Consider the following 11,333-nt stretch of genomic DNA (forward strand, 5'->3'; position numbering starts at 1 on the left):
GGTAGTTTTGTTTGATGTTTTATACTTGGTATGATTATTTTAAAATTCATCCACATCATTACTGCATGTAGCAATAGTTCATTCCTTCCATTGTATAAACAAGACCAGTTTATTCATTCACCTTTAATAGACATTTGGATTATTTCCTTATTTCCAGGTTTTAGCTATTACAAATAAAGCCACTATGAACATTCCTGTACAATTCTTTGAATGAAAATATGCTTTTGCTACTCTTTAATAAATACCTAGGAATGGAATGGCTGAATCACAAAGTAGGTATACAATGAACTTTTCTCAGGACACTGCTAATTTTTTTCAAAATGGCTGCACCATTATGTGTTCTTATAGGGAGGTTATAAGAATTCTAATTCTTCTATATCCTTGCCTATAAGTGGTATGGTCAGTGTTTTTAATTTTAGTGGGCACATAGTAGTATCTTATTGTGACTTTAATTTGCATTTATCTAATGACTAAGGATGCTGAACGTCTTTTTATGTACTTATTTGACATCTATACATTGTAATTGGTGGAAGTCTATTGAAATCTTTCCCATTTCTATGGGACTGTCTGTACTATTAAGTTTTTAAAGTTCTCTTTTTTTATTTGTTTTTAAAGTTCTCTTTTTATTTATCATACATATAATGTCATCTTTTTTAAAAAGAGAGATTAAAAGTTTAGGTATTCAACCCAAATATGTGTGCTTAGACAATTTGTTAATCCATTTGCCAAAACTATTAATGACTTATAACAATAATTGGGGCAAAGGCAGTTAGGTTCCTGGAGGACTTAATTTATATATTTTTTTAAAAATCATATAAAATATCATGAAATTCTTTCTCTTTGGTTGAGGGAAAGTTAGGGGGAAAAGGTACACATGCGCGTGCACACACACACGCACACGCACACACACACACACACACACACACACACACACACAAAAGCTTAAAATTCACCAGCAGCAACCAAAGAGGCAAGGTATGGCCTCAAGTCATACAGTTCAGAAGTTCATGGTAAAAACAGAAGATTCAGCTCAGAAAAGCTCCTTAACAATGCTTTTCAATGGTGGTACAGTGCAGAGTATGTAAGTAGGCAGTCCTGAGATAGGTCAAGTAAAACAAAAGTCCCCAAGACATAATCCCATGTTCCACTGTAGAACCTCAACGGAGACAAATGAGACTACTCCCCGGACACTGGCATCAACTTGAGGATACACCCAGAGGTGGGCCAAGTAAACCCTGATGAGGACATTTAAAATAATTTCAGGAAATTAAAACCAAGGACCACAGGCTGCTTTCCACACCTTCCATCAAGTTACAAGAAATGACGAACATTGTGGTATATGTTGTAATCACAGCAACTAGGGAGACAGACAGGAGGATGACAAGTTCCAGTCCAGCCTCAGAAACTTAGTGAGACCCTCAGCAACTTAGCCAGACCCTGTTTTTTTTAAAATAAGGACCAGGGATATACTCAGTGTTAAAGAACTCCTGGGTTCAAACCCCAGTACAAAAAAAAGTTACAAGAAACGAAGTACAATAATCATTTCAATAAATGGTGCTGGGAAATTGGATATCCACATGAAGAGGAGTGAAACTTGACCCCCATCTCTCATCAGTTATAAATTTCAACTGAAAATGGATTAAAGACCCTAATGTAAGACCTGAAACCATGAAACTCATAGAAAAAAACAGAGAAATGCTACAGAACATTGGAATGGGCAAAGATTTTTAGGGCAAAAATCCCAAAACAAAAGAAATGAAAGCAAAAATAGATAGGATTAGATCAAACTAAAAAGTTCTGTACAGAAAAGGAAACAATAAACATAGGGAAGAGACAACCTACAGAGTGAGAGAAAATATTTGCAAACTACACATATATCAAGTGGTTAACATCCAGAATATATAAGGAACTCAAACACCTAAATAAAAACTCAACAAAAATAATAATCCAATTAAAATGAGTAATATATCTACATAGACATTTAGGAAAAGAAAACATACAAATGGATGATAGGTTTATGAGAAAATGCTCATTAAGACCATAATAAGATTATCATCTTACCCCAGTAAGAACAGCTATTACCAAAAAGATAGAAAACAGCAAGTGCTGGCAAGAATGTAGAGAAAGGGAAGTCTTGCATACTGTTAGTGGGAATGTAAATTAGTATAGCCATTATGGAAACAGTATGGAAGTTCCTCACAAAATTAAAAGAACTACTACATGATCCAGTAATCCTGTTACTGGGTATTTATATAAAGAAAATGAAATCAGTATGTCAAAGACGTCTGCACTCTCATGTTCACTGCTGCACTATTCACAACAACCAAGAAATGGAAAACAACCTGAGTGCCATCAACCTATGAATGGATAAAAAATGTGGTTCATATATACAACAGAATACTATTCAGCCATAAAAAGAACAAAACTCTTCCATCTATGGACAACACAGATAGAACTGGAGATCACTGTTTTAAGTGAAATAAGCCAGGCACAGAACTAGGGCTGCATGATCTTATTCATATGTACAATCTAAAAACGTTTATCTCATACAAATTGAGAGTATAATGGTAGTTACCAGAGGTCAGGGAGAATAGAGAGAAAGGACAGTTGGGGAGAGTTTGATTCATGGATACTAAGTTAAAGTTAGATAGGAAAAAGAAGTACTGATGTGCTATTATACACTTGTCTGACTATATATGATGATAGTGTATTATTTTGTTTTAAAAAAATAGAAGATTTTTTTAATGATTCCATCATAAAGAGGTGATGACAGCAGAGATATGTTTACCTGATTTGAACATTACACAATGTATGCATTAATTGAAACATAACATGGTATCCCATAAATGTACAATTTTATATATCAGTTAAATTTTTTTAACTTAAAAATAAAACTTTAGATCATAAGCTACACAGTGCTATTTCAGTCAATGATGGATTGATGATCCGTAAAGTAAGTTATATCACTCAGTGACATCATAGCAATCTTAGTTTGTACATGTGAACTCTCTGATGCTCAAATGACCACAAATCACCTAATGATGCATTTATCAGAATGTATCTCTGTCCTGGAGCAAAACATGACTATATACAGAAAGCAGTGTTGAGTCCTTATACTACAGTAGAGCTAAGTGTGGTAGAGCAGATAAATTGTTTCAAACTGACGTGAGAAGTTTGTCCAGAACAATTCACATAACCTGTATCAGGGCAAACAAAAGATATAGACAAAACTTTCCTTATTAAACACTACAAAAATGAAATCAAGTGATCTGGCAGACATAAGTAGCCATGGAGTAGGGAGAAACAGAAAAAAACTTGTGAGATAGGCAAAGAACATATTATGGAGCAGAATATAAACCTAGAAAACTGAACAGTTTTTTTGTGAGTACTTTACACTACAGGTAACTTAATAAGAATACAGATTTGATCACCCCAATCAGAATGGCGATTATCAAGAATACAAGCAACAATAAATGTTGGCGAGCATGTGGGGAAAGAGGTTCACTTATACATTTCTGATGGGCCTGAAAATTGGTGTAACCACCTGGAAAGCAGTATGGAGATTTCTTAGAAAATTTGGAATGGAACCACCATTTGACCCAGCGATCCCACTCCTTGTTTTATATGCTTAAAATTAGTATACCACAGTGATGCAGTCATTTCAATGTTTATAGCAGCTCAATTCACAATAGCCAAGCTATGGAGCCAACCTAGGTGCCCTAAAACAGATGAATGGATAAAGAAAATGTGGTATATATACCCAATGGAATATTATTTAGTCATAAAGAAGAATGAAATTATGACATTGCCAGTAAACAGATAGAGCTGGAGAATATCATGCTAAGTGAAATAATCCAGTCCCCCAAAACCAAAAGCAGAATGTTCTTTCTGATATGTAGATGCTGACCCATGAGGAAGATTAGAAGTCCACTGGATTAGACAAAGTGGAATGAAGGGAAGGGAAGGAGGATGGTAATAGAAAAGATAGTAGAATGAATCAGACATATCTTTATTATCTTCACATATAAATACATGACAAATGTAATTCCACATCATGTACAACCATAATAATGGGATCCTAATTGGAACAAGTTATACTTATTCTATGTATGTATAATATTTCAAATTATAATCTACTGTCATGTAAATGGTAAAAAAAGAAAAGAAAAGAAAAAAGTTTGGAGAGCCCAATTAAACAAAACAATTTCAAAAAAGAATACAGATTTGATTAAAACAAGAGCTCAAATACAAGATGATAAAAGAAAATAAGAGAAAAAAGAAAACTGAGAGCAAAGTAAAAATATTGAAACCTAAAAAATCAATTCACTCAAGTAATTAAAATTAAAAACAGTAAGAGAAAGGAAAAAGGAGAAGGAAATGAGACAAGGAGGGGGAGAGGAGAAAGAAAGAAAATAGTAAAAAAAAAAAAAACACTGATAGCATGGAGGATCAAGTTTGGTTAATCATGGTTAACTACTTTCATTTCTCTCTCTCTTTCTCTATCTCTCTCTCCACTATTCAGTAAAAAACAAAAAGAATGGGTAGAAATAGACTATAAGGAATTCCAATACTCCTGAGGGGTGAACTTAACTAATAAAACAAGAGAAAAAAAGAATTCAGAGATATAATTCAGAAAAAATTCCAACAATGAAAGAACTCATCAGGGGTATACCACAAATCAGAAAAAATGGTACAGCAAATCCAATCACATGCACACAAATACACCCATGGGCATACCTATGCATATATACACACATGTATACAAAGGAAGAAAAACAAATCATGCTGGCATTAGACTTCTTCATAGTTACATTCAATGGCATAAGATAATTGAGCAATGTCTACAATATTATGAGAGAAAGAAAATGTGACCCAAGAATATCCAGTTAAGACACCGTTCAAATACAAAGACATTTGGGAAATGTTCTTAACATGAAAGAATGCAATAAATACTGCAAGTCCTTGTTGAAGGAACTTCTCAATGATGAAATCCAAACAACCAAGAAATAAAGAATTCAGGAATAGAGAAACCATGGTACAATTGTCAGCATATAATTCTTTTAAAATTAAACAAATGATTTTAAAAAGCTGATGATTTATGGTTGTATAACAATTTAAATGTTATAAACCCTGATAAAATATAAATGACTTGAGTGACAAACAGGAATAGGGCAAAAGAATTGGAAGGAAATGTAAGAAATCTAATCTCTTCCTCTTTGATAACAGAGAATCTAATGATAATGCTTAATATTGAAACAGGAACATTAAAAAATGATTAAATAACTGCTAACCAAAGATTAGCAGTTCTTCCATTTTAGTGTTTTATTCTGTTAAATTCAAATAAAATTAAATGGAATGATTTGGGGCTGTGGATGTGGCTCAGTGTTAGAGCACTTGCCTGGCATGTATTAGACCCTGGGGTTTAATCCCCTGCATTGAAAAAAAAGGGAATGATTTTAATTTATTATATTATGATCCAATATTTTAAAGTTTTTTCAGTCCATCCAGTCATCTCTCTATAGATAGAAGATATCTTAAATGATTTTCACATAATGCATAATGTGAAAAGGGGTAAAAAGAATCTCAGTGATTTGTGGCTTTTTCTTTCTCATTTCCTATACTGTTTAATTTTTAAAATAATGATTACATGTTATTTTTATTTATCTTCAGCTTGTTCTTATGAAGTAAGTAAGCCAAAATGTTACTATTTACATGTGAGTAGTAGAATTAGGATTGATTTTTCCCCTTTACTCTTTCTGTATATTCCAAATATTCCTATAACAAACATCTATTATTTTAGAGACAGAAGAAATTTAAAAGAATAATAAAAGAATTAAAGGAATGTTGTAGCACTGTCTTAAATAACTACTTGGCTCTCACCTGGGTTCCTGCTGTTGCTCCTGAATGATCTTTCTTCCTGGCCAGATATCACCCATCTGTGTCTGATGAAGGAGGGACTGTCCCACTGTCTCTCTTTTATTTGCTTAAAGATAAAAAAAAAGCATGTCAGGGTGATGTTGATGAGGGCAGGAAAGGGAAAAAACCCTCACAGCTTCTGCCCCCAAAATGCATGACACTTGCAGAAGGGATGGAAGTATAATCTTTTGTAATTCCCACAAACCAGTTAAGCCCACGGAGTTAAGATACCAGCATTCATAATACACTAGGATCCGTCACTGAGGGTAAGTCCTATAGGGAAATATCCCTAGATAAGCCCAGTACCTGCAGGTTTACGTCGCAGGGACATCCTGATTATCTCACTGCCTGTGCGGTAAGCAAAGCGGTTCACTTTCTGGTCATAAAACCAGTCTCCAGTTGCTTTCTTCAGTTCTCTGGGAAGGAATGGAAGAAATACCAAGGTGCCAGGTATGGTTGTGCACACCTGTAATCCAAGTTACATGGCAGGCTGAGGCAGGATTACAAGTTCAAGGCCAGTCAGGGCAAATTAGTGATACCTTGTCTCAAAATAAAATCTAAAAGGGGCTAAGGATGTAGCTCAGTGGTAGAGCACTTGCCTAGCATAGGTTTAGTCCCCAGCACTGGGGAGAAAAAAAGGCAGAATGGCTCTTGTCATTCAACCAACAAAGGCTAAGGAAAAGAATTTAATACCATAGTCAGGACTCTTCTGTCACTCAGCCATAGATTAACACTCACATTTCCTTGGCGCACACCTTGCATCTCCAGGTACCATTGCTTTCCTGGATGCGGCAGTCCCGACACACCAGGTGATTACAACTCCAACAAGTATTGGTCTTGGGAGTCAAACGGCCCAGGCTCTCTTGGCACCGGGCACAGGTCCGGTCACTGTAGTGTTGGCTACCCCGCTTGGCCCCTTTCCTTTTGATTTCCAGTAGTTCATTCTTCAGTCGCCTGTCAAGTCCCAAAAGAGAAGCACAAGTGGATTCAGGATCTGTATAGGTTGGATGGAGAAGAGTTGAGGAGCAAAGACTTTTTGATTCTGTGAAAGCAACAAACTCAGAGTCCAACTTGACCCAATAAGGAGTTGTAAATGGTATGTATAAAATTTCCTCTGAAAGTCAAATGAGAAGCAAAAGGGAAAGCCTAGATACCACTGATTAAAGGAATGGGATTCCATAGTCTTTCTGGGACTCTTACCTAATTCTTTTCTCATCTGCTTTCCGGAGCTCCTCATCCCGCTGTAGAACATTAAGGATCAAATCCCTTTCTACCTCAGATAGAAAAGAGAGGTCTAGTATCTCTGACATGATGGATTCTTTCCCTTGTACTCCTCTTTCTTTAAAGCAACCAATCAAGGATACCTCCCAGCGTTGCCTGAAATGAAAGAACAACTCATTTCACACAAATGATTTATCCAGAATAGGTTCACAGCTCTAGAGCCTTTCAATAGGCTACTTCCCTCTTGAACTTGGTTAAAGAGACAAAAGTATCTGACCCAAACAACATGTATCCCATTTGTTTACAATTTAAAAAAAAAGCTTAGGAAAGATCTTGCAGTTTAATATAAACAGATCTTTATATAATAAAATCATGTTATGTTTAAAAAAAAAGTATCTGACCCATTTACCATTCCTGTTCTGACTTGAATCATGTCCTAAAAATTAAGAGGTTTTGATTTTTCAAGGAGTTTTTCATAACTGTGGGAAAGGATTGGGTCTTTCAGCATAAGCACCACAGTCTAGATGAACACAGAGCAGTCAAACTCTCCATCTAACTAGTGGATCCTCAATCATTCAATTTTCTTTATTTTAAATTTTCCCAAGTCCCAATACTATTAACTGAACTAAATGGGCAGCTGGTCACTGTAGTAGAGGGAAAAAGTACATGAGGACTCCTGCCAGTTTAGGCCAACTTTTCCACTACTGACCAGCTTCCATGTTCCTGGATTCAGTCAGTTTTTGGCTATGCTTCAAAAAATTACACTACCTACTCTATCTCCCAAAGTTCTTGTTGCACTATCACTACAACTGAAGAATATCTTCCCCCATTTCATGAAGATGTGTAAAGCACCACTGTGTCAGGAATTATGCAAAGTGCTAGAGATACAGATATGAATAAGACTCAGCTCCTGCCCTTAAGAAGTTTGCAGAGTAGAGGAGGAGACAGACACACTGGAGCATAGTACAGTGCATCAAGTGCTGTCAGAGGTATTATAAATTATGTTCTATGGGAATTTACAGAAGGAAGTAATTAATTCTATCTTACACAGAGAAGGGAGAGAGAGCTATATACAAGGGAAGGTTTTACAGAAGACATGGATTTTGCCTTATCAAACAGAGAGCATATTTGTTGGTGGAGGGAAATGATAGGAAAGATAGATTGGGACACAATCATAAAGTTTAAATACTCTTGAAGAATTTTAAAATTTATTGTATAAAAAATAGAAATCCAATAAATATCTTTGGTTTTGCTTTTTAACATTAGAAAATGATATGATTTAATTCATTTTACAAAGATCACTATCTGTAGTGTGAAAGATTTATTCAAAGAATTAATTGAAGGGCATTTTGGTAGCACCCAGCACATTCTAAAATAGGCAATAAGAATCTACATAAAAAAGTAGTCATACAAATATTATGGAACGGCCTATTTATAAAAGTGCTACTGCTACATTATTTTTAAGAACAAAAAAAGTTCTTTAACAGATAAATCATTAAACAAAATAATACTTCCTGGGGCTGGGAAGATAGCTCAGTCAGTAGAGTGCTTGCCTTGTAAACACAAGGCCCTGGGTTCGATCCCCAGCACCCAAAAAAAAAAAAAGCAAAATAATACTTCCATATAATGGAATACTATGCAGCCATTCAAAAAATGTGGTAGATATGTATACACATGGAAAATATGGCCATGAGTGACAAAAAAGTAACTTTAGGACAATACAGAATTATCTCTTTCATAAAATATCTAAACATTTATATAGGCAAATAAAAAGATCTAAAATTTAAAAAGCATCATCATTGGTTTTTCTTAGGGAGATTTGGGAGGAGACTATTTTAACCTTTTACTTTATGTAGTTCTGATTTTTTAATCTGTGTCTTCCCTTTACATTTCAAAGAATAAAATAATTCAAAGGAAGCAGGGAGATTATTGCAATGGTCCAGGCAAAAGAGAACCTAGGATTAAGAATTGTGCCTCTAATTGGACAAATCATTTTATATCTCTAATCCTTTGGTTTCTCATCTACAAAAGGGTGTACCTCAGAAGGTTGTCAGGAAAATTAAATAATGTCCATTAAAGGGCCAATAATGCTTGGAATACTTATTTGGAATATAAATGCTTATTGAATTTTCTAAAATTATAAATTCCTGAGCCAGGAAGTTGGATGAAGAAACCAAGAATAGGTTTGAGGAGAACTGATGGAATGGAGTGACTGAGTAGAGCAGATGAAGAAGGTGAAGCCAAAGATGTCTGGCTCACATGTCTAGGTTAAACAACAAGACTGGCTAGTGACAGCCCTCACAGTGATAGGAGATAAAAGAAAAGAAACAAGTTTGGAAGGCACTAAGTTTTCTTTTAACCATGTTGTTTGTGCTGTATACAGGATATCCAGGAATTAGGCCCAGGTTGTAGTTGGAGTTACCTGGGCCTCAGGAGAAATTGTTCTGAAAATATAGATTTGGTAATCATGGCAGTCAAAGAGTTCAGAGTAGACAGATTAGGAAAGGGAATGAGAATCATGCTTACCTTCTCTGCTCTCCCCTGAAGCTAGAAAATAAGCCCCTTTCACTTTGTTATTTTTTACTAATTGCCTACAAAACAATAAAGAGTATAAGCAATACAGGAAAGCTACACAGGTTCCTAAAACCTCAATATTTTCTTGACTTGTCAATTTTGCAGTCTTTATTGAATGGTAAGAACCAAAACTTCTTTCATAAACCCTTTCTTAAATAGTCTTGAGAAAGTCTCCTTAGTTCTTTACCCCAGGGGAATATATACTCTCCAGGTAAGCAAGGGCTTTTTCAATATTCTCTCATACATCTGGCCCAGCACCTAACCCAATATCTGATAGATAATTTTTCATATGACACCAATATTTTTGATTACCATCACTGTCCCCATCACCCCAACAGTTCCATTTATTCAGCATTTACTAGATTCCAAACAAATACTTTGCATATGAACTAATTAATTTAATTCTTACAACACCAAGAATGAGTGACTATTATTATCCTCACTGGATAAGGATTCAGGGGACATGAGGTTAATTTGTCTAAGAATAAAGTGAACTTGCTGGGATTCTAGCCCAGGTGATCTGATTCTAGAGCTAGTATTCTACTGGCTCTATCCAGGCAGAATCATGGCCAAAGCAATTATAAAATATTGAGTAGAGCAATCAAAGCATTGTGAAAATAAATTCTCATATGCATAATTATGGCTGAAGCACTGCCCCAAAATCAGTGGTTCCTGGATTAAATAGGTAATACCAGTTGCCTTGCAGCTACAGACCAAGGATAGCACAGGCACCCTGGAAATAAGAACAATACCAGATTTATTAGAAAACTGGTTCCTGTGGAAAGGCAGCAGAATTCTGTGATGAGAAAGACAAATGGCACAATAATGAGACCAAGTAATATCAAAAGCCAGGGAAGTAGGAAAATCTTTGAGGAAATAAGGATAGCTCCATAAAGAAATAGAACTGTTAGCACCATATATCTTCCCTTTAGTTTTCATTTATGGACCAGAACTGCCTCACTCTGAAATGTTAAATTCAAGAATCCCCTCTTTCCAACTGTGTTAGTCAGCTTTGGGTTACTGTGACAAATACCTGAAAAAACAATTTAGAGGAAGAATAGTCTATGTTGGCTCATAGTTTCATAGGTCTCAGTCCATAGCTGACTAACTCCATTACTCTAGGCCTGATGAGGCAAAATATCATAGTCAAAGGGTATGGTGGAGGAAAGCCCCATTCATGGCAGACAGGAAGCAGAGAGAAATTGAGAGAGAGAAAGCGGCCAAGGACACCATGTAGTCCCCAAAGGCATACCCTCAGTGACTTACTTCCTCCAACCATGCCCCACCTGCCTATGGTTTCTACTCCTCCCAGTAGTCCAATTACTCATCCATTATATGGATTAATCTACTTATGATGTTATAGTCCTCATGATCCAATCATTTTCCCAAAGCCTTACCTCTGGACATTGCTACAGTGCTTTCAGCACATGAGGTTTTGGGGGATGTTCCAATTTCAAATCATAATGCCAACTACAGTTCATTCCCACTGTACCTGTTCTTCAACATTCTCCAGACCAAAGTCTCTTTAGCCCTCCATTTTCTTTTAGTCCTCTTGCCTTTTGCTAATATCTTCTTTTCCTACCCATTCTGGATTCAGACAGCTCAGCTCCTGAATATCTCTC

The 11,333-nt window shown here is 35.7% G+C and overlaps 1 protein-coding gene across 4 annotated transcripts in view; it reads right to left on the reverse strand.

The window, feature by feature from the left end:
* The window catches only part of Sytl4 (synaptotagmin like 4), a 60,665-nt gene that overhangs the window by 24,381 nt on the left and 24,951 nt on the right, over window positions 1–11,333 (reverse strand). For 3 of the 4 annotated variants that reach the window (XM_047535660.1, XM_047535662.1, XM_047535659.1), the window contains exons 2-5: window positions 7,117–7,293; window positions 6,655–6,870; window positions 6,223–6,332; window positions 5,881–5,983 (exon numbers count right to left, since the gene is read on the reverse strand). In XM_047535660.1, the coding sequence (XP_047391616.1) occupies window positions 5,881–5,983; window positions 6,223–6,332; window positions 6,655–6,870; window positions 7,117–7,226 (539 nt within the window). In that variant the 5' untranslated portion in view covers window positions 7,227–7,293. Of the gene's footprint in view, window positions 1–5,880; window positions 5,984–6,222; window positions 6,333–6,654; window positions 6,911–7,116; window positions 7,294–11,333 lie in introns of those variants that run through there. The other variant, XM_047535661.1, reaches the window with a different exon arrangement.

This window comes from Sciurus carolinensis, chromosome X (assembly GCF_902686445.1).
Source record: "Sciurus carolinensis chromosome X, mSciCar1.2, whole genome shotgun sequence".
Lineage (NCBI taxonomy): Eukaryota > Metazoa > Chordata > Mammalia > Rodentia > Sciuridae > Sciurus > Sciurus carolinensis.